Source organism: Pyrgilauda ruficollis, unplaced genomic scaffold, assembly GCF_017590135.1.
Source record: "Pyrgilauda ruficollis isolate IOZ18807 unplaced genomic scaffold, ASM1759013v1 scaffold16, whole genome shotgun sequence".
In the NCBI taxonomy this organism is placed as follows: Eukaryota; Metazoa; Chordata; class Aves; order Passeriformes; family Passeridae; genus Pyrgilauda; species Pyrgilauda ruficollis.
In genome coordinates, this window is record NW_024514764.1 from 9,917,663 (window position 1) to 9,940,023 (window position 22,361).

A 22,361-nucleotide genomic window follows, 5' to 3' on the forward strand; every position below is an offset into this window, starting at 1 on the left:
CCTGCACACTAATCTTCTTTTCCTGTTTTCCTCAGTGGCATCTGAAGCCTGTATTCCTGCACTACCTCATTCAGAAAGGAAAAGGCCTGGAAGAGCAAGAGGTGGTATCTCTTGTGAAAAAAATCTGTAGGGTTGTTCATTTGCTGGGAGGAAAGAGGAAGAGGAAGGGGTGATTTATATTGAGAGTACAGACAACAAAGCCACCATGAAATCAGCCAGCACTGGGTTAGAAATTTCTCTGAGGAACTTGCTGCCCTGTGCTTTGCCCAGTGCAAGGCTTACTGATGGAATCTGGATGCTTTAAAATTGAGCCAAACATCAAAAATAGGACACCACAAAAACATCATCACTAATTTATGTGTCTTCCCAACACCCACTGTTCTGTTCTTTGAGAAACCAGTGATGAAACCAAGGTTACAAGGGGAGGGAAAAAAAAAAAAAAAAAAGCCCTGAATAAAACCCAATACCCCAACAAACAACTAGAAAGGAAACCTTGTGCTGGCAACCCACACTCTTGGGTAACATTTTTCCATGTTTCCTGTAAACATTCCACCCACAGGTAGGCTGTGTGGTCCAGGCTGTCCATTGACACCTCTCCCACTGCTTCCCTCAGTTCACCCTGTCCCCCTGCCAGCTTCCCCTCCACACGAGCAGCTCCACACCCAGCAGGACACTGGATGTTCTGCCGTGCCTCCTGCAGAGCTGTAATGGTCTTCCAGGCAGAAGCATCTGTTTTTAGAGCTGACAGGTAGGACTAAGAGCTCTTAAAACAGATCTGAGACACCATAAACACAAGGGCTGGAAAGTGTGGGAAGAGCAGTGGAAATGGAGAGCACGTCACCCTGACACCCTGGACAGGCTGGAAGGCCTCAGGAGAGGAAATGTGGTGCTCCTGACATGCAGATGGCAGAAGAGATGAAAGGAAATGCATGAGAGAAGCTCTGATCCCAATTCCAGGATCACCCATGGTCCCAAACATGGCCCATGCAGCTGGGACAGCGACACAGTCTGTGGGAACAGAGAGCAGACTGACACAGGAACCTGAACCCAAACCTCTCCACTGAGCCAGAAAGGGCACCCTGAGGAAGCCAGCACAGAACACAAAGGCTCCAGAAACCAAAGGAACCATGTACAGGCTTCTCCCACAACAGCAGCCTCCTCCTGAGGCAAAGGAACAGCTTTCTGCCTGGGAGGACACCCCAGGGACGCACTCCCAGAACAGTCTGGCTTCCACCAGCTGCCCACACCTTGGGAAAGGCACATTGTCACAACCCAGGCAGCCAAGGTTAAATTGATTAGTGTATTCCAGCAGGTGCCAGGTCAGGATTGCCCAATTTCTTTGTTGTTATCCAGCCAATTTTCAAGGTACTTGAACTCGCAAGGTTTCAAACTTCAGGCATTTCGAAGCCATTGCTAAAACATTCCTTAGTAAAACATAATTACATATGTGCACAACAGCTGCAAAGCAATGCATTTTCATTTGTAAAATTAAAGCTGAGCTTTGTTTGGAGACAGCAAGGGAAATTCTTGCTGGAATAAGGTATATTTTTGAGATAAGGGAAAGCTGGAGATAGGTTTAGTTTTTTATACTCTCAGAATTACAGCTACACAGCTAAACCAGTAAATTGGCACCTCATCCTGTCACCTGGAGTGTATTTGAGACATACTGACTTTTTACATGAATTCTTTAGCAAGCTGCAGAACATCCCCCAGGAACACCAGCAGGACTAGATGTTAGTGTTTGAACTGCCAGGTTTCCCAAGAGTCACAAGAAGGTAAACACTCCCTGCCAATGCCAAGTTGCATTTCAGGAAAATTACAAAATGTAAATGGGAAAGTCACCAAGTCTGAAGCTTTATTGCCTTCCAAGTGCCTTGCACCTTGCCACAGAAGTTTTATAGTACACTGCCTTTCAGCCAGAGCCCCAAGGAGGAGATTGGTACAACACAAGCACTCACTACACAAATGCCTTATCTCCTGCATAAAAACTGAGAGAGAGGTTCACTGAAATAATGGCAGAAAACATTACAAAGGGGAATTAAATGTGAAAAACGAAGTTCACATTTCCTCAAGCTGACAGCATTCACTTACTAAAGGCAGCACTTTTAGCTGAGTGACTTCAGTGCTTTCTCACATCAAACAGGACAGCACAGCTTTATCATTTTATAAAAGTCGAGTTCATCACTAGGGCAGACCTGTGTCCTGGACACTGCAGGTGCCCTAACCCTTCACAAAGGCACTTCATGAGATCAGCTCCTTGCTGGTGCCATAAAATCATTCCATGACTGTCCAGCCCTTGCTAGGACATGCATGCATTTCCACAACAGAATTTATGGCTGTAGAAGCTGTCACACACAAAATTCATAATACTCCAAATGCACAAACTAGGAAAAGGAAACTAAACTTCATGCTGCAAAAAAGTGGGATTTCTTTTCAACAAGAAAATCATACCCTCCAAAAATATTCTCCCTGCTGCAAGCAGATGCACCTCTACTGGGCAGTAAGAGAGAAAAGCTGCTTCTTCCACACAGCCAAGAGCTGCAACACATAAGCAAGGTCCCTAACTCATTCTTCTGCTGAATTTCTAGTACGGGCTAAATGTGGAAAATGAAGAGTAAAATAATTTGTGAAAGAAAAAAACAATCTAATACAAGGATACACTACAGAACCTTACTCCCACAGACAGAAGAGAGTCTGAAAGCCAAAGAAATAGTTTACAACAATATTCTCTGTTTTAAACACTTTGCTTGCTTTGGAAAACCCCCAGAATACTGCTATTTTTGCACAAACACCATATGGCTATGAAAATATAACTTTCTCTGTTTTCCTGGACCATAGCTGTCATTTCAGGCAACAGGACCATGATCTGATAAAACTGATCACAACGTTCAGAAAAACAAGAGGGGACAGAGGTGGTTTTCAAGCCACAAAACAGTGGCTGGAAGAATTATCTACTTTTAGTTGGTAGCAGCTCTGACCCCTAAGGCAACCTCTTCTGTACATAAAGAAGAGAAATTTGAAAGCAGATCTATCTGTAAAAAGAATAGGGTGTTTTCAGCCTCTGGAAAGATAAATCTGTTACATAACTTTTAAAGCATATCCATCCTTCCACACGCAATGGGCCCACAGTGATAATTATCTGTGTGGTGGATTCTTGGTCTTTAAGTTTCACTGCTCCTGATGTGTCATTTTTGCATTAGCTACCTGTACCTTCACAGCTCCCTACACACCAGCACCAGCAGCTTTCCTTCTGATGGAACCCAGCTCTTTCAAATGGGGTAAGACACCTCACTATTTGATTCAGACCTATCACTATGCCTGAAAAACTCTTAAGAGCTTAAAAAGAACTGCAAAAGAAGAACAGGCACTACTGGAAAAGCCTGATTGAACAAAAGTGGTGCACACAGATGGACAAGGTGCGACATACAAGGAGGAACAAAAACATATTTGAAAACAATAATGAGGAGAAAGGTCTTACATGAAATATGAGAATTACTCAAGATCTATTCCTTTCTTCTCCCTGCTCCCTCTGACAAAGGCAAAGCCAAAAGCAAAGGAGATTCATCCAAGTTCAGAGTCCCCATTTGATTTAAAGTTTCTGGTATACAGCCAATTCAGCAAGATTTAAAGATACAACTGGGTTGTATCTTTACAACAGCAGTGAGTGCCACCCTGTTCATACAGCACCTACACATACTGCCACACAACAGCCTTCTTTCCTGAGACACTTCCACAAGCTGTTTTCATTTGGATAAGAAAGGAAGGGAATTTAATTTGTAATTGAAACAGACAAAAAATTATAGCAGTGTTTCTGCAATGGACTCTCAATCCTAGAGTTCATGAAACAAAGCTTGTGAGCCAAGAACCAGATCCAATTGGCCTTAGAGCAGCTGTGAACTCTAATCCTGTGAAATCTAATAATTCCTGAAATGATGAGGCTAAGCAGCAGCACATCATCACGACATCACCTGAGCTGCTTTAATTCAGGCCCAACGCTCAGAACACAAACCCAGAGGAAGACTCTGCACTCCCAGGGTGCAGCTGCACCTGCCCACACAGGCAGCCACAGCTGGGCTGCTGCCCAGTGTGCCCGTGGGCAAGGAAGGCATTGGATAAACTGCTCTCAGACGTGGCTGTTACACAGCACACCAGGCAGACAGGGCAAGGGGAGCCACCTGGAGACCCCCAAGGTGCTGGCAGGGGCAGCAAGAGCTGGTTTGAATGAACATACACATGGCAGGCAAGAATCTGAATTCCTCCCTGCTTCTGAAAAAATCCAGATCAGGATGTTCTCCTTTCCCAATGACAGCACAGCTGCCAGCAGGACACCTACTGATTTGCTTGGTGTTTATTTGCATGCTGTGCTTGCTTACTGCCTCTGGGCATAAATATCCAATTTTATCTACTTATCTGACTTTACTTTGTGTTTGGATGCACAAGACACCTCACTGTACAGTATGCCTCCGAGGCTGTCATCCCTCAGAAGACTAAAGGCCTAATGAAAGACTAATAAAACAGTTTTATCACATTTTCCCACACGTAATTTGCAAGAGGTCAGCTTGTCTAATAGCACCACACACGTACTGACTCAGGTCTCCATTTATCTGCAGATCTCTGAATCACTGTCCTCTGCACTCGGGGTGTCCAGGAGGAGCCACACACGGACTGCAGACACAGAAGACCTGAACGCTGATTCCCAGTCCACAAGCACGTAACTGACAATAACAGCTTTCCCATCTACACAGTCAGACCAGGGATGTTTGATGAGTTCTTTATACACCATGCATGAGAAACACTTCAAAATCCAGATATCACCCTTCTATGCATATGCTGTGCTTCAGTATGGTGAGCTGTGATCCTGCATTTGAATCACTGACCTCCAAATCTGCATTTATAACTCCAGTCAGAGAAGACAAACTGCCCCCAGACAGAATTTGCCCAATATTCACACTACAGAAAAGACAATTACAACAAAAAAAACCCCAGCGCAACAAGCACTGCAAAATCGCTAATTCAATTAATAACACAATAACCAGATTATAACAGGATTCAATTGGTAATTTCCTTACTGCAGAGCTTCCATTAGATAACCCTACTATTACCCTCCTTTTATACCAGTTGGCTTTCAACCTTTACCAAACTCCTTGCTTCAAACTGTAAGAGCAAAGACCCTTTTAAGAGCCCATACCCATCAACTGTGCCTTTGAACTGTAGGGCAAAATCCAGTATTTGTAAGCCTGAACATTCATTACTGATTACAAGGTTACTTGGAAACCTCCCACAGTAGTTCAGTTTCTTTGCATATCATCTCCTTCTCTGTTTATTTCATAAACAGAGATGGAGAATCACAGAGGCAAAAGCCAAGCCAGGCACAGGCAAAGCTCAGGCGGAAGAGCTCTGCGCTACTTTAAGCGCTGTAAGGGAAGCGATGCTAAGGATGGATCAAACCAAAGCATGAGCCACTGGCTTGGGTTTTGCATGACCAGCAGCAGACTGGGAAGCCCAGCTGAAGTGCAGCACCAGGCCTCCACCAACACCATTACTCAGCTGCCTGCAGCACCTCAGCCGGGCGCCCTCCACGCAAAGGCAGCGCCGTTCTCCTCACGGGCTCTGTGCCCTTTCCCCGCCGCGGGTCCGTGCCGGGCCCACCCGCCCGCCGCGGGTGCCGCTGCCGGGCACACACAGAGCACCCCAAACCCGCCTCCCAACGCGCGGGGAACGACGAACCCTCCCGCGCTCCGCGGTCCCCGGCGTCCACGGGGAGGGCGCGGGGCCCCGCCGGGGTCCGCCCCGCGCTCGGGTCCGGCAGGGCAGGGCAGGGTCCCCGAGCGGGCAGGACGGCACCGGCCCCGCGGCCCCCGCCCGCCCCGCCGCCTCCCCTCCGTCTGCCCTCCGCTTGCCCGCCGCCTCCCCGCCGCCTCCTCTCCGCCTGCCCCGCGCCCCCTGCTCCGGGGCCACCGCGGCAAGGGCAGCGGAGCCTGTTTCCTCCATCCATCGCGCACCCGAGCCTCTTTCCTAACCGCGATGCGAATCCCTGCCTGCACTGTTACAGCTCCACAAAGACCCACTGTCCTTTCCTTATTGCCTCGTGTTTACCTGCTGCCACTTGGGACATACTTAATTTAGCAAAGGCAGCAATTGAGAAAGTCTTTTGGTCTTCTAACTCTGATTAGAAGTTCAAATTAAACCTAGCGTGATGTCAAATTCCAAATTGAAAACCCAAATCTTTGCCAGCATTTAAACCTGACCTAGACAAAACCCATTTTTGTTGCGGACAGTAGTGGACTGAAGCAGCTCAAATCTGATACGAGACATTCTGCTCAGCTGCTGTTGGTTCTGCTACAGCAATGTGGTATTTGCAGGTACAATGCTGCCCTTGAATCTCCAGCCCAGTAATAAATGTTATTATCTATCTCATCCACAGAACCTATGGCAAGAATGTTGAACCCTGTCTGGACTCTCGTCTTACAGAACTCATGTCTCATTCACAGCCTTGGTTTTCTTCAGAACCTAAGACCTGGCTACAAAAGGCCAATGAGAGAAATGCACACCTCCGTCCCTCTCCTGTGAGCAGCACACGGGCACCCTCTCCCCACCCAGGGACTTCTCAGAGCTGGGACTCATAAGGGATGCACATGAGAGGGGAGCTGTCAGAGCCTGCCCAGCCCTCGAGGACCGCCGTGGGAGGCTCCAGGGAGTATCCTGGAGCAGCTATTTTGGCAGAGCAGCTGAAAGCCACCAGACAGGAGAGATGGAGAGGACCCAAGCAAGGCAGGAATGCTGCAGGCTCCGAGAGGCCAGAGCTGTTCTTATGTGCTGCAACACCATCAATTTGCAGAGGGTGTTACAGGATCCTTCTGTCCCTGCACACACCACTGGAGGCTAGGCCATCTACGCCCCCTCATTCCACTTACCCTTTCAGAACCCTTATGTCTGCCAGTCTATTCCAGTAAGAAAGATTTAATGGTCCAAAATCACAAGAGAGTCTGCAGTCGAGCCATTCAGATGGCAGTAAACTACTTGTATCATAAAGGACAAGGAAGCACTAGAACAGATTGCAGGATCTCTATGAAGAGAGCCTTTGATAATAAACACTTGTCAAGATTCTCAGATGAATATGATTCTGCTTTGAGAGGAATACAGAACAGATAATTTCAGATAATTTCTTGGTGCCCCTTCTGATCATCCTACAATGTAAACCTGCTACTGATATCCCACAGAACAAGAACAGAGCAGTAAAATTTACTTTTTTCATGCTATCTTCTGTCCAACTCCCCGTCAACTTTCTTGCCCAATTTATTATATGTATTTTTACTTAACTTTGAGGTAGAAATTATGTTACTTCTAATTATTATTAATATCTTTCATATCTTACTCCCTATCCAACGAGTATTCTTTTTGAATATTTGCTCAAAAAGCTTAGAGAATACACTCAGCTTGCTCACAAGCTAGAGATGTTCCTTTGCATCTCTTGCTCACACCAGTGGGGCTGGCCTGGGCAATGTGTTAATAAACACACACACACATATATATATGTAGATATTTTGTTACTGCTTTTAGGTGCTGGTATTGTTAAAGACATTCCATGTGCCATCTGCTGGGGGAAACTTTCTCCGAGGCAATGTGCTGTACTGACACAGCTGACTGCACTGCTGGCAGCATGAGGAGGCAGTTATTTCTCAAGAGGAAGCTTTATTCTGTTAATGCATCAACTTCCAGCACAGATGCAAAGGACACACAGAAGGTTGGGGTCAAGATGAGTCTGTAAAAAACACAAACCTCTTGACCTATGCCACAGCATGATAGCCTGGCAGCAAGAAGTAGCTCATTTTCAAATCCTGCTTCACTTGAACCTCCAAAGGGTTCAGCTTACAAATGCCACGATCACACTCAAGAGGTGAACTGCATTTTAAAGACAAGTTACTAAGCATTAAGTGAATAATTCTCAATTTACTTGCAGATTGAAAAATCTCTGCAAGCTTATGAGACAGGCAGCTTTCCTTGCCATGCCGTAACAAGCAGACAGAAATGCAGCACCCACTTTTCAGAAGCAGTCTTCAGTTTCCTGTACCCAACAATCAGCACCAGTAACTGTCTTTAAAACCACCAGCAGCATTTGGCTGTCACACTCGTGGCAGTCTGACTCTGGTTAATGTGGTTTCAGGCACAGGACTGAGGAAAGTCAGCTTTGCTAACACACCCTGCACTGCACATTGGGAGCACAGTTACACATAACTCCAAAGTGGAGCCAGATATCCATTGCCATCAAAATAGCTGCTCTGCTCTTCCTTTATACTCCCAGCAGCAGATCCCCACTGATGGCCCTGACTGGATCACAGGAGTCAGCTGGATTAGGTCTCATTGATCCAATGGAAAACTACACTTACAATTAGGTTTCCTGGGAGTCAAAAACATCAGAATCCAGATTGGAAAATTGCTATAACCAACACTATGAAAGGGGGAAGTATACAACTGGAACATAAAATAAGCTCAGTAAGTAGAAATCTTAGACAAAATTATTTCTCCAAGTTTTAAAATGTTGTCTATCAGAATGAAAAAACAAAGCAAACAAAACAAAACCCAGAAATGCAACTGCCAGGGACATAGCCCTTAATTCTCTGTTAAAAGGGAAAAGGACTGGAACTAGTGGTGGATGTAGAAGTCCACAAATGGTCGAGTTAATGATTAGACAGTCTCATGATAGCTACCTGCTATAAAACTTTGAGATCCAATTTAAGTCCTCATCTTCTAAGGAATGAGAAGTTCCTACCACACATACACACAAAGTACATCTACTTTTTCCTAGAATGTCTCCTGAAAACCCTAAACTGCTGAAGGCAAAGCTACTGTCAAAAAGTAGGCAATTAAACACTACCTTCTTTTCAGGATTATTTCCACTGTAGTTTTATCTGCAAGTCTAGGTGAGAAGTGCAGAACCACACATGCCACCTAAACTGTTACTCCAAAATACAATATTGTCAAACTAGAAAGGAACAGGGTGTTGAACAAACTGTAAAATGTTTTGACTCAAAGTGTTGTACAGCAGATGGAGCTACAAGGATGGCCTACAAATAGCCACCTACACTTGAGAACACCCAACAATGATAAATATACGGAATCTATCCCATCAAGGGAGTGTCTTCAACTTTTTTCTACTGCAAAATGACACACAGCCATTCACAACAAAGCAACTCTCCAAGTCTGACATCAACAAAGATTTAAAAGAAATAAATGTAATTAGTTTGCAATGCTTATTTGGGTGTCACATAAAGTTCAAGTTCTTCTCCTGAACAATATCTATAATTGTGTCACCTTTGCTTCTCTTAAGAGAGATAAAAACAGGAGAGGCGTGGGGACTGAGAAAAGTCATTTGTTTCACCATATGGCAGTGACAAAAGTGAAAATCATTTGTTTCAAACCAGATTCCTACTGGAAGATCATATGTCTATCCATTACCATACTTCCCAAGATTTGGACACTCCTCCTTTTTATCAGAGCTAAGTGCACTGCAAGGGCTCCACAGGTTCCCCTTCACCTCTTCTATGTTCCTCTCTTCAGAAAATGATCCATTTGGATGACTGCTGGATTTGCCAGCCAGATCCAGAAATGCTTCCAATTGCCTGATGACTTTATTTAGCAAAAATGAAAGTCAATTTTCCAAACAAAAATTTAATCTCCTCAACCGAGCAGAAATATTCATAGGTTTTAAATTAAGTGCCTACTTTCTCTTCCTTCACAGAAATGAAGGACTTGCAGGTGAGTTTCTTTGATAATTCCAAAGACTTTGAGAAATCCTGTGTGAGAAAAAGCCACAGGATTGCCTAACTGCTCACACTGTTTCACATCAGCCTTGTACATTCTTGTACAGCCTTCAAAAAAATCACTACTGAAATAAGCAGCTACATTCAAAAATAGTTGAATCTACCAAAGTTAGTAACATTACATAACAAACCAGCAAACATCAGTTTGGGAACCTTTGGATTAAAACACAGTTTTTCATCTTTGAAGTTCAAATGAGGGTTCTGAGAGAGAAGTTTTGTATTAATCTAGGCAGATATGGGCTAACATAATGTAATTTTTACTTTGTACTCACAGGGAATGGCCATCATCATCTAATAACCCTTCATCCTATTAAAGAACACACAAAATAGGTCTTCAGACACATAAGCAGGTTATGAAATAACTGACCTGCACCAACTTTCAAGAAGTCCATCAGATGCTTCTAATGAACCTCTTGCACACTCCCACAAGTCCCAGGCTGCAAGAGCTCCATCACTGACACTCTCCTGGTGCTGAGGAATGCACTGGGCACAAAGATTCCCATGGCAGTGTACATATAGCAAAGTGATATAAAAACAACAGTGCACATAACATTTATAAAAGTGCAAGCAGATTTTTGGATTCATTAATAACACAGGAGCGATTTAATAAATATGTTTTATTTTAATCCAGAAGAAAAGATATTAGAGGCCCACTTTTGTTTGGGCAAGACATTCTTGGCCAGTTCCCTGCCCCCAGCCTCACATGTACATGCTGAGGGCAGAACTCCAAGTATTTCAAGAGCTATAACATCTCCATTCATGTGGTACCTTCTCATCCTCAACCTGCCCAAGACAGATTAGCTTAAAATTCCTGCAGGACAATAAAGGGTTGACTTCCTATACTCCAAAACGTCTGTGGAGTATTTTTAGAGGCTCAAACAAAATGCATCTTGTTTCCTTTCAGGTCAGACAGTGGCCCAAAACTAGAGTGATTTATATAGGCCAAACTGAGAATTAAGGGCCAAGTTTCATAAACAAATTTCTTAAAGAAAATTTCATTCATGTCAAACAAGTCTTGTCCAGAACATTGTTTCACAAATGTCCATAAATACAAATAACATGTGGAACTGGGATGAGACTGAGAACTGTGTCCATGTTGTGTAAACTGAAAAGGGAAATGCACAACATCTGCAAATCAGCAACATGGGAAAGGTTCTCCCAAACCTTCCAAACCTCTTCTTCTTCTTTGCCAGACTCTAAGAGTGAAGTCATCAACCCAAAAAGCAAGTCACTGCCACTGCCTGGCATCCAGCAGGTACTTGGAAACATCAAAGAAATCATGTCCAAGTGCACAAGTCCAAGAAATGAAGTGCCAAACCCAAAAAAGTAAAGCAAAACTGCCTTGCAATACTTTCTGAGAACACAATTCCACCAGGAAGATGCTTTTCTTGGGATGAAAATCCTTATCTTAACAGAACATCAAAACAGCCCTTCTCCTCAGGTAAAGATCTTCTCTTCCCTGGTGGGCCTGTCACGTTAGGTGCTGAGCCACGATCTTCCACAATTCCTGTAGGAGCAGAAAAAATACATACAACTGTTTTATCACATCAGTAGGTTGCAACTATGAAAAAATTCCACATGCTCACTGTAAGACAAGTCTTAAGCCATGCCCTATACCTCCAGCTATAGATAGTATCCATCTATGGATGAATACCAAATCCATGTCTGTAATTTCCTGGAACAATTATTTGAAACAGAGCACTATAGCTGATTGCTTCATTCTTGTAGCATGATTAAAAAAATAATGTGTGTTTAGTATTAAGTAGTTTGTTTTAAAATAGTTTTAAATTAGCTCCGTTGGTCAGAGCATGGTGCCAATAATGCCAAGGTTGTGGGTTGGATTCCTGTATCAGGCCATTCATTTAAGAGTTGGATTCAATTGTCCTTGTGGGCCCCTTCCAACTCAGAATGTTCTGTGATTCTGTCATTTCACTGATCTGCATGATCATGATTGGTAATCCTGCTAATCCTAAGTATTTTGACTGATAATCCTGCTCTTTTTCTTAGCCTGTGTTGACAAATGGTTTCAATAATGCTGGTTAAAAAAAAAAAAAAACAGCTGAAGGAATAATTTACTAAGGAATCAAAGTCTCACAAATGCATGGCTTATATAAACACAAACCCCCTTCTCAATCCTACAAGACAACAAGGATTAAAAATTCTTAATCATTTCTTTAGAATATATTAACATATGCTTTGTCTGCTCCACAGAGGATAATTAAGCAGACTATCACATACTCTTCACCATGTAATTGTTGAGCTGTGGCAATAGACCTAATGATAAATAAAAACATAAGCACTTTAAAAATGCATAGATTTCAAGGGTCAGCAGCTTTCCTCAAAGCAGCCAGGGAATGAGTTTACACATTTATCTATAATCCAGGTTACTTTTGTGTACTTTTAAAACTTTTAAACAAGTTTTACACACGTTTTATGCCTGAAGGTATCAGCATTAAGTAATAAAATAAATCAATCTCATGAGGTTACTGTGGCCCCGTCATCTCGCTATGCATACACACAGTATGTTATGTTCACTACAACAACACAATTTCTTGGTACCAGATTTGCAATCCAGTGCAAGATTTGCATCTCCTCTAAAAAGATTAATTAGACTGGATTGTTCTAGAAGCCTGTTAGCTGCTAGTCACCCTGCATAATATTCCTAAGAGCAAATAATTTGGAAAAAAACGGAGAAAGAGAACTGTAAGTGCTTGAGAGGTAATTAGGTAACCAGAAATATTATATCTGACATGTTTCTCAATAACACAAGTTTACAGCTAATTGACTTCTTCATAGATATTAGAACATTATGTCCTGAACTCTGAACTGGGAAAGGAATTGCTGAAAGTGTGAAATGAAAGTTCTCCTACAAGAAAATAAATGAGAAGAGCTATTAGTCCCATTTTTCAGTTCAGTCACAAAAAATGCCATTTTACAAAGTACTATCCTTTGAGGAACTGAGGGCAATCTCAGCCACCCTACTGCTGGTAGAAAAACAATTCTGTCCCAGCCAAAACCAGGACATGTCAATCTAGTACAGATTATGTAAGCACAAACAAGGATCATTTTAAATAAAAAAAACTAAGTGGAAATGAAAGATAATGTTTATTCTCCTGTTCTTCCTTCATGTTCCATAAACAGCTGATAACTAATTTGAGATGATTAGCCTGACACATTACATTTATTTTCATGAATGCCACTTACCAACTGCTCAATCCGTTCATACACAAGGAACTGGCAGAAATCAAGCTTAATGGGCTCCACTGTATATTTCATTTTTCCATCTTGGAGGTTCTCCAGATCATTTAGAGTATTTCTAAAGTGACTGTAAGCTTCACATGTAATATCCATATGTCTTAAAGTGAAGTTCAGCCTGGTAAAAGAGTAATTCATTTAGAACATCTCTCCTATACTGGCCTCTTATACAGGTGTGTAACTTCTCTCAGCTAAGGAAAAAAATGAATATTCTCAGCATAATTAACTCCCTTCAGCAGCCAAAAAAATGTACACCCCCCATTCCTGAAAAGCAGAAAAGATGTTATATCAGCATCAGTACACAATAACTCTTGGATGAACCTTTCCATTGATCTTAGGGCACTTTGCCACAACAGAATCATTGGCTTGGCTTCCTGGACAAACATCTGGCAGCAAACTACAGGAAGAGTTATTGCTTACATATCTCTAGAGATTTAAGCAAAGCCTGTTTGTGTATCAGCTTATGAATGGACTCCAACACACAATTACTTAAAAACATTCATTGATTCCTTGAGAGCAAACAAGAGAAACTGGTCCAGAGTTGCTCAAGCTAAGAAATAAATACCCTAATTCTAAACCACTTAAGTCCTTTTTGTGACCTCAAAAATATACAGCAAATGTTATCAGGCATTATATCAATCTAGCCACCTATTTATCCTTATTTTCTCAGAGGGTATCTCAGGTGAGGCAAAGGTAGGACAACAAAAGGCAAACTCCTTTTAAAGTCAAATCTAACTGATAAAAATTAAGCATGTAGTAAAAAAAAAAAAGGCTTATCCTGAGCATATAGAGCAGCCTGTGATCAGCTGATACAATGAAAATCAGAAGCCAACCTTTAATTAAAACACACAGTTTTAGTGCTTTTTATATTAAGTTCTTGGTAATACTCACCTCTTTTCCAGTGCTAAGTAAACTGTGCAAGAGTTTCTCAAGTTGTGTGTGATTCTATACAGAGTTCTGAACAAGGCATCTGTCAGGTCATCATCATAGAACACTGTTAAAAACAAGATTAAGAGCATATGTATAATTAAGGATATAAATTACTGAAGTGCCCATTATGAAACAACAGGCCTTAGTTTGATTACTCAAATCAAACAAGTCACTCTTTTACCTAAGTGCAAAGTACATTTTTAATGGCAACAACTGACCCTGTGAGAGTATTCACTGCTGCTATTTATGCCAGGCTTTTTTTAAGCTTTCTCTCATCAGAATGGGAATCATTTGTCAGGCAATTTACAAGCTTTGACAAGAATTCTCTCAGCCAGGAAATAATCTTACTACAAAGCTAAAAAACCAGGATATCAGAGAGTAGAGAGCCTCTTTCCTTACAAAAACCCACACTAGGCTATAATTAATTTACCATTATAACCAGATCTCCTTTGAAAGCAGGACACACCAAAGAAAAGGAAGAGCTACAGCTTGCAACATCTGTTCTCATAATTGCTAATTCAGAATGTAAATATAAGTGTTTAGAAAAGAAAAATACAGGCAGGAACACTTAAGACAGAGCTTTGGCAAATTAGGTAAGGATCTCACCTATTAGATTTTAAAAGCAAACTAGGTATGTTTAAATTATTACTCACAATGCTCGAGTGTTTGATTTAAAAGCTTACTGTTTGTATTTCCCTACCATCAGCTGCCATTATCACAGAACAGTGATCAAGCAAATCAGCAATCTCTTCTTCAGACCAGCTATAAGGAGCTTCAGGATCTGGAAGAAAGAATGTGGCTTGGGTGTACATGATTAAATGTCTCAAATGACTGGAGAAAAGGAATTTCCCAGCTCCTGTGGGCAGCTGCTGCTCCATAAACAGAGCACATCACTCAAGAGAAATCAAAAGTTCCCCTGTTCATCTTCTGAAGTTCTCCCAGTCCTCTGCTTTCTTTGTGTTATGTCCAACCCTCCCAAGGCTGACTGGCAAGCAAGTTTTCTTCCACTTCAGAATTTACAATCCTGTGGCAAGATCACAGCTTTAAATACATTAAAGCAAGCACATCTTTAAACAAAACCCCAGATATATCCTTATACAAGTTTTGATTAATCTTCCTCTTTTATCGTGCTTTAAAAATGTTATTCTTCACTAAAAGAATCTTTATCTGAAAGTCTAATAAACATAAAACCTTTTCAACTGGCAGTATCAAATATTGTCATTAACCAAAATCTTCTTTGAGGCCCAAGAGAGGCTTTTGAACATGTAACACCAAACACCAACCCAATCTAAAAGAAGCCATTAGAAGCACCTACCAGTGCAGAATTCATCTTTCAGCCAATCCAGTTCTTTCACATTAATTTCCCCTCCTGGGGTTGAACAAAGATCACATCAGTCACAAATGGCCTTTCAGACAGCACCTGGGCTAAAGTAGAGAGTCAAAATCTGACCATACAGCACATACCTCCTGGCTTCATCAGATGTTTGTTTAATGCAACATTTTGCTCACACATGGCCAGGAGATCTTCACCAACATCTGGAAAAGAAGAGATAATGATATTAAAACCAAGAATATTTTGTACGGGCCATGTATGCCTCTCAGACTAATACTCAAACTTTCTCTCAAGCCCATGAGATAAAGGAAGATTCAGGGCAACTCTGTCCACTGATGATTGCTCCCCTAGTATCCTTCTTCCTTTTGTCTTTCAGTCCTAAGCTCTGAGCAATTCTTGAAGAAAGAAGATAGATTCCTACACTACCTATTTTAATCTGAACACCCTATCTTGAGTTCACTGCAACATATCTTGCTTTTAAACTCTTGAGCTTTCTCAGCCCCTTGAGAAAGTTCCTGTTATTTTTCAGTAAATAACACAAATTGATACGCATTCATAAAAATTATTAACTATAACTGAACAGATGAGTCTGAAAATACCAGGATGAAAGCACTGCTTTGGCAAGTTTCATGAAAATATTTAACTGAAAAAACTGCCTTACCTGTGCAATAAACTCTCTTGGCAGCTGTTCCCATGATAATGCTGGTAATTCCAGTGCCACCTCCAAGCTCCAGCACAGAGCAACCCCTGAACGTGTCCCTTTGAAAGAGAATGTAATCAGCCAGAAGGAAGGCAGCACGCCAGACCTGGGGACAAGGGAAGCACTTAAAACTGAATCAGCTCTGAAGCACATTCCATGAAAATCAAGACACTACAAGGCAGAACACGTACTTGTTTACCAACGTCTTCCAAGGGGGTTGCCATGGTGTGTTCTGTGGAAATGAGAGAGAACAGAAAACAATTATTTCAAAATTGTTCAAATCAAGTTCCATCGTGGCAGGTTTGAAACTAAGGCTTTGCTTCCCTTTCAAATATAGAACTAAACACTCTTCATACTATTCAATGCTGAATAATGCCAAACACCCACTCTAACTAAGGAACACCGAGTTCTCCGTGGTATACAACTGCCCAAATCACTTCCAGGGAAAAAATGTGAATTTTTATTTGCAATATCACAGTATTGTGATAATTATTTTCTTTCACTTAACAAACTGCTGCTCCATCTCTAAGAAAATTTTTCTTTTGTCTTACTAAAACGTGTATTTCTCCCTGGCTGAAAACTTATTATTTACCTATTTTAACAACATCACTGCAAGTACACTCCTGCTCTTCGTCTTCAAAAGCATCTTCTTTCCCTTTCATCAGAATGACAGGGCACACTATATCCCTCAAAAGATCCTCTGCTGGCAAATCAGAGGCACTTCGAGGCCTTCTGACCACTTCCAAGTCTCCGTCATCATCTAGCAGAGCTTCTACTCCTTCACTACTTAATTCTCCTTCTTCTTTCACATTACTCCTGTCCTTGTCACACAGTTCATCTCCACTTCTGCTCTGGTGTTCTTTTCCTGTGGTAACTTCTCTCACGTGTTTCCCAGATGCCAAATCTTCTGTGCTCCAAAGGAGTTTGAAATATGACAGGAATACTGTAAGAACACAGTGTTGGGGGGAAAGGTTAAACACCAGATGAGGCAGAACCTGTGCACAACTTCCACATGCATGAGATTTTGGTATTCATTATATGCATGAAAAATCTACAGAGTAAAACATGATACAAGCAACTTGAGACACAGTTTTATTTGCTATGAAGAAATACTTCTGTTATTAAGTTCTGTCAGCAGAAATTAACAAAGCACTTTCACAGTCCCCTGGCTGACTCAGCATCTGCACAGCCACAACGGGCATGTTTGTCTGATTTAGTCATATTTATTTTAACTCTTGGCAGAGGGATGCCTTCTTACACCCTCCAAAAGTTCTGTTCACAGAAGTTCAAACTAAGTTGAAAGCAGAATTAATATAAGTTAGAATTTGTTTATTTGGTTAAGATTCCTATCTTGTAAGAAAGAAGCACGTTCCAGTAAAATGCAAGTTGAATTTTTGTTTATTGCTTTGAAAGTCTTTAGGAATTCAAGCAACTTCAAGCTTTGAAATTGGCTCAGTATATAAGAACAGAAATAAGTGCACAGGAGGCAAAGCTGACACTTCTGTAATTTTTTAAAAGTGTTCAAACTGATTATTCAAAGAGATTAAATGACTGAAGCTATTCTTCATGACCACTTAATTAAAAATTTTTACAACAATCACTCAGTGACATCAGCATCTATTAAAATTTTAAGTTATTAAAATGTGGACCTTGCAATTTTAATTACAAGAATCTGTACTGCCTGAATACCACACATAAGGAAGAACAGACATTCCATAGTCCTTCCATCTAGGTTCATTCCCAAGAAAAGGGAAGAGATAAAGTGCTTGCCACCACTGCTTTCAACAATTTCACAATTTATGGAGTTCTATTCCAGTTTCTTTAGCAGGCAAGATGTTCCAAGGTGGTCTACTGAAATCTGACAGAGGTTCCTCTCTAGTGAGACCATTTTTAGCTAGATCTAATAAAATCTTCAATGCCTGTCCTAGCATGAGAAATTTTTAAGGTCTCCTCTGTTTGCACAATGACCAAATGAAACTAATTGGAATAGAGGATGCCATCAGTGAATGAAATGCTTTGTTCTCCAAGTCCATTCTGATCCTCTGCACTTCTACAGCACTCAAAAGGTGGAAAGTCAAACTGACTCAAAGGGGAAGAGACAAAATCCCCATAAACTTCCCCAAAACACAGCAAAGTGGCCCTGGTAGATTGTTATGGCATTAAAGGCTGTCATACTACAATGCAATTCTTGTCTCAATCACCAGAGGAATGTCCCAGACAGAGCTCACTGAAGTAGGTAGAACACACTGCACTTCCTTCTGCTGAAAGGTTCTTTGCACCAAGCACAATCACAGCAAACATATCAAACAGCATGAAGACCCACCACAGCATTAACTACCTGCATTTTGACCTGAACAGGGTCAAAATTATTATTCATTTCCTTGTCAGGCCTACCTTGATAATTTTTCACATTGTCATACACCAGAACAGCTGCAGAAGTTACTCTTTTGATGTCACAACTGGGTTTGCAAAAACAATTAACACTTCTGTCACAGCAGGACTTTTGTACAGAACATTTTGCCAGCAGCTTCAAGGTCAGTTCCCTTGACAACTTTATAGCAACCTACAAGCTGGCAATCAGCCAGGGGCATTTGCCAACTCATTTCCTCTATAGCCTTGACTCTTCAAAGTCTATGTCAGTTAAAGCCAGTGCTGTATTGAGTTTTCTTGTTGACATTTTTTTTTTGAAGCAAACACCCCTTCCCCCCCAAAAAAAAATCAACCCCACCAACAGAAAATAACCAAAACAAAAGAAACCCCACCACATAGCCCAAAGAAAGAAAGCTGTTATGCTCCCCTGGATGGTAAATCACCACATAAACATTTATTTAAACTTGATTAATTTATTATTGATAGTTTATATTTTAAACTTAAGTTACACTATTTAAAACCCCTGAGTTCTCACCTTTTGTGTGTAAGAAACATCACAAGCTTATTTTAAATCATGACTCCCAAAGTGCTGTATTGACAGTATTGCTCAATGAACTCTTAAATTAAACCTGCAAGTGAGTAAATTTGGTTACTTTTTGTCAAAAAGTAATTTAAAATTTAATTTTTAGGACAAGCTGTCTACAAGATTTCATTTCTGGAGTTAATTTCATGAGGAGAACACAGCTAGTCCTCTTTCTAAAGACTGAGTAGGAGGTGATTCTGCTTATAACTGGAATAAAATATGTAACTATTAATATCAACCACTTAGAGGAGGATTCAGCCTTCCAAAGATCTGAGCACAGTTAAAACACAGCTCCATCAGCCAGCATCCATTACCTGGCTGTCCAACTGCATTCAGTCGTACCATGAGGTGTCTTTTGCTTGGGCAGTGCAAGTGCACATCAGACAGCACGGTGTCACTTCTGAATGTGGGGTTATCCATCTCCTTCTCTGCTACATCTACCATGGGAGCTGGTGAGAGGAACACCTGCAGTGCTCAAACAGCCCCTGATGCAGTGCTGCCACAAAGGGATTCCATTCTCTCCCATTTACAGGCGTCCAGTAACAGTTTTGCTCACCAAGGGAAACTCAGGATATCATTTCTGAGAAGGTGTGGTCGTGCAAGCTCCACCACGCTCCAAGACAACCTCAGGATATTCAACCTAAAACCAAACACAGGCAGCTTTTGGTGGTAGCCTGACACTGTCTGAACATTGCTTCAGCAGCATTTCAGAAGATAAAAGTCAGATAACACTGTTCAACAAAGTAGCAATGCTCCAAGGCTCTCTTTTACAGAATCCTCAAATACATAGCTGTTAGCAGTTCAGTGGCAGCCACTGTGTATTTTAGGAAGAGCTACTAATTTGCTTGCGTTACAAACAACCTCCCCTGAAAAAAACAAACCTTACCATGACTGCACAGAATTACAATGCCTAATCAAGGTCTTCCAAGGGAATAAGGCCACTTACGTTGGCATTAACGTCTTGAATGGTTATGCTAAATTTGCTATTATCCCGTTGTGCTTGAACAAGATCACCGAATGGTTCAGGCTGGAAGGGACCACAGTGGCTCATCTGGTCCCACCTGCCTGCTCAGGCAGGGTCATTCTGGAGCACAGCATCATCTCCAGATGGTGCTGGAGTATCTCCAGTGAGGAGACTCCACACTCTCTGTGGGCCATCTGTCCCAGGGCTTGGTCCCTGCATAGGGAAGTTCTTTCTCACGTTCAGGCGGAGCTTCCTGGGCACCAGCTCCTGCCCTTTGCTCCTGCCCCATTGCTGGGCCCCAGGGAGCAGAGCCCGGCCCCTGCTCTGAGCCCTCCCTTTGATGTTTACACACATTAAAAAGGCCCCCCTCAGTAATCTCTCAACTTCAGCCTTTCCTCCTAAGACAGCCTGGGCCCCAGGGAGCAGAGCCCGGTCCCTGCTCTGAGCCCTCCCTTTGATGTTTACACACATTAAAAAGGCCCCCCTCAGTAATCTCTCAACTTCAGCCTTTCCTCCTAAGACAGATGCTCCAGACCCGTGATAATTTAGTAGCTCCCTGCCGGACCATCACACCTATCCACTCACAACACTCCGGGCTGCAGAAGCAGTCTGTATCAGAGGCTGCGCACTCCTGTGAACTCTGCCAGCTCCAAACCTGCCCTGTCCCGGCGGGGCTGGGCGCGGGAGCCAGCGCAGCCCTGCCGGCAGTGCCCGGCGCTGTGAGATGTGCGCGGGGCTCCGCTCCTGCTGCGGGGCCCGCCGGAGCCTCCGCGGGCACGGTGCGGCCGGGCCAGGCTCCGCGGGCACCGTGCGGCCGCGGGAGCGCGGGCGGGACCCGCCTGTCCTCGCGGTGGCACCCGTCTGACCCCATGGTGGGACCCGCCTGTCCCGCATCCCTCCGCCAGGTCTGCCTGTCCCGTGTCCCCACGGTGGAACCCACCTGTCCCGCGTCCCCCGGCAGGACCCACGTCCCCCGATAGGATCCGCGTCTTCCCGGCCGAACCTGCCCGTCCCGCTTCTCCCCGCTCAGGTCCCGCGTCCCCCCGGCGGCTCTCCCGCTTTCCGCCTCTCAGATCCCTCCTTTCCACCTTTCCCCGCTCAGATCCCACCTCTCCCCCTTTCCCCGCTCAGATCCCACCTCTCCCCCTTCCCCGCTCAGATCCCACCTCTCCCCCTTTCCCCGCTCAGATCCCACCTCTCCGCGCTCTCCGCTCGGGTCCCGCCTCTCGCAGCCGCTCCTGCCCCTCCCGGTGTCGCTCCTCCCGGTGTCGCTCCTTCCGGCTCCTTCCGCTGACGCCGCTGCCCGGCGGCCCCCGCGGGTGCCCGCTGTGCTCGGGGCTCGCCTGTGTTTGAGACTTGCCCGGCTCTAAGCCCCGCTGGAAGCCTGCCGGGGAGGCGGCCAAGGCAGCGCCAGCCGCGCAGGTCAGGCTTGCGCTGAAGCATCCGCAGGACTTGCTCGGAGTTTGAACACGCCTTTGCTACGCGCGTTTTTACTTATTAACTTATTCTAGCATCACTTGCCCTCTCTCGGTTCGTCTGTAATGCCATGCAAAATCTACAAACGGCTTGAAAACAAGTGGGAAAACCTCTGCGGAGGCAAATAGGCGTTTCTTCCTTAGTCTAGATGTCAGTATTCAAGTACCACTGTAAGATAAGCTGAAGTAACAGCTGTTCACTTGTTTAGGGAGTTCAGTTACTTAACTGAAGAGTTTTTAATTATGTATGAACCAGGTGAAATAAACAAGACTGAGTTAATCATTGAGTGGAAACATCATAACCAGAGTCTTTGGGAGGCTTTAACAACAGGAATTTGCCTAATAGAGTTAGACCACCAGATTTTAGTACCTACGTTTTGGACCATGGTGTTTTAGGCAGTCATTTCCCAGCTAAGCTCGTCGGCGGTGAGAGCTGGCAGCTGGTCTGGCCCTGGGGCTGTGTGGTCAGTCCGGAGGTGCAATGGAGTGTGGGCACAGGGCAGCTCAGCAGCTGGACACTGAGCAGCCCTCTGCAAAATCACAGACAGAGGTGGGCTCCAAACTCCCATCTGTGTTCTAGTTCACCTCCTTGGCAAGTCTGCAGGGGCTGTTGAAGTTGTTTTATCTTTCAGCAGGAGGATCTTGTTCAAAAGTGGGCATTTACATATTAATTACTTCATTAGCATATGATGCTGATATCAATTGCTATAGCTGATCCTTGTATTTTTCTTGAGTAGTAGGAAGTATTAGTCAATGATTAAAAAACCTTGGAATGTAATTTATAGTCTGTATCTATTTCTAGATGTCTCCTCATCATCTGCCTCCCTCAACAAAGGCTAAGAATTATTAAATAAGTATTAAAAGAATGAAATAATCTTTCCTTATTTTTACAGTTAAGTGTATTGAGTGGCAATGAAATGGAAAACACAG

At 43.1% G+C, this 22,361-nt stretch overlaps 1 protein-coding gene across 3 annotated transcripts; it reads right to left on the reverse strand.

Annotated features, from left to right (window-relative positions):
- Nucleotides 1–10,423: 10,423 nt before the first annotated feature.
- METTL22 (methyltransferase like 22) lies at nt 10,424–21,957 on the reverse strand. 3 transcript variants are annotated; one of them, XM_041462636.1, is made up of 12 exons: nt 21,152–21,956; nt 19,549–19,632; nt 19,307–19,441; nt 16,632–16,982; nt 16,231–16,271; nt 16,001–16,145; nt 15,471–15,542; nt 15,322–15,375; nt 14,707–14,787; nt 13,968–14,070; nt 13,026–13,194; nt 10,424–11,328 (listed from the first exon to the last, which is right to left on the reverse strand). In XM_041462636.1, the coding sequence occupies exons 3-12, from the start codon at nt 19,434–19,436 to the stop codon at nt 11,293–11,295; spliced, it is 1,182 nt and encodes a 393-aa protein (XP_041318570.1). In that variant the 5' UTR covers nt 19,437–19,441; nt 19,549–19,632; nt 21,152–21,956; the 3' UTR covers nt 10,424–11,292. The 3 variants fall into 3 exon arrangements, with proteins under 3 accessions (XP_041318570.1, XP_041318572.1, XP_041318571.1); XM_041462638.1 differs by lacking the exon at nt 14,707–14,787 and having other exon boundaries at nt 19,307–19,632; nt 21,152–21,957; XM_041462637.1 differs by lacking the exon at nt 15,322–15,375 and having other exon boundaries at nt 19,307–19,632.
- Nucleotides 21,958–22,361: the final 404 nt, after the last annotated feature.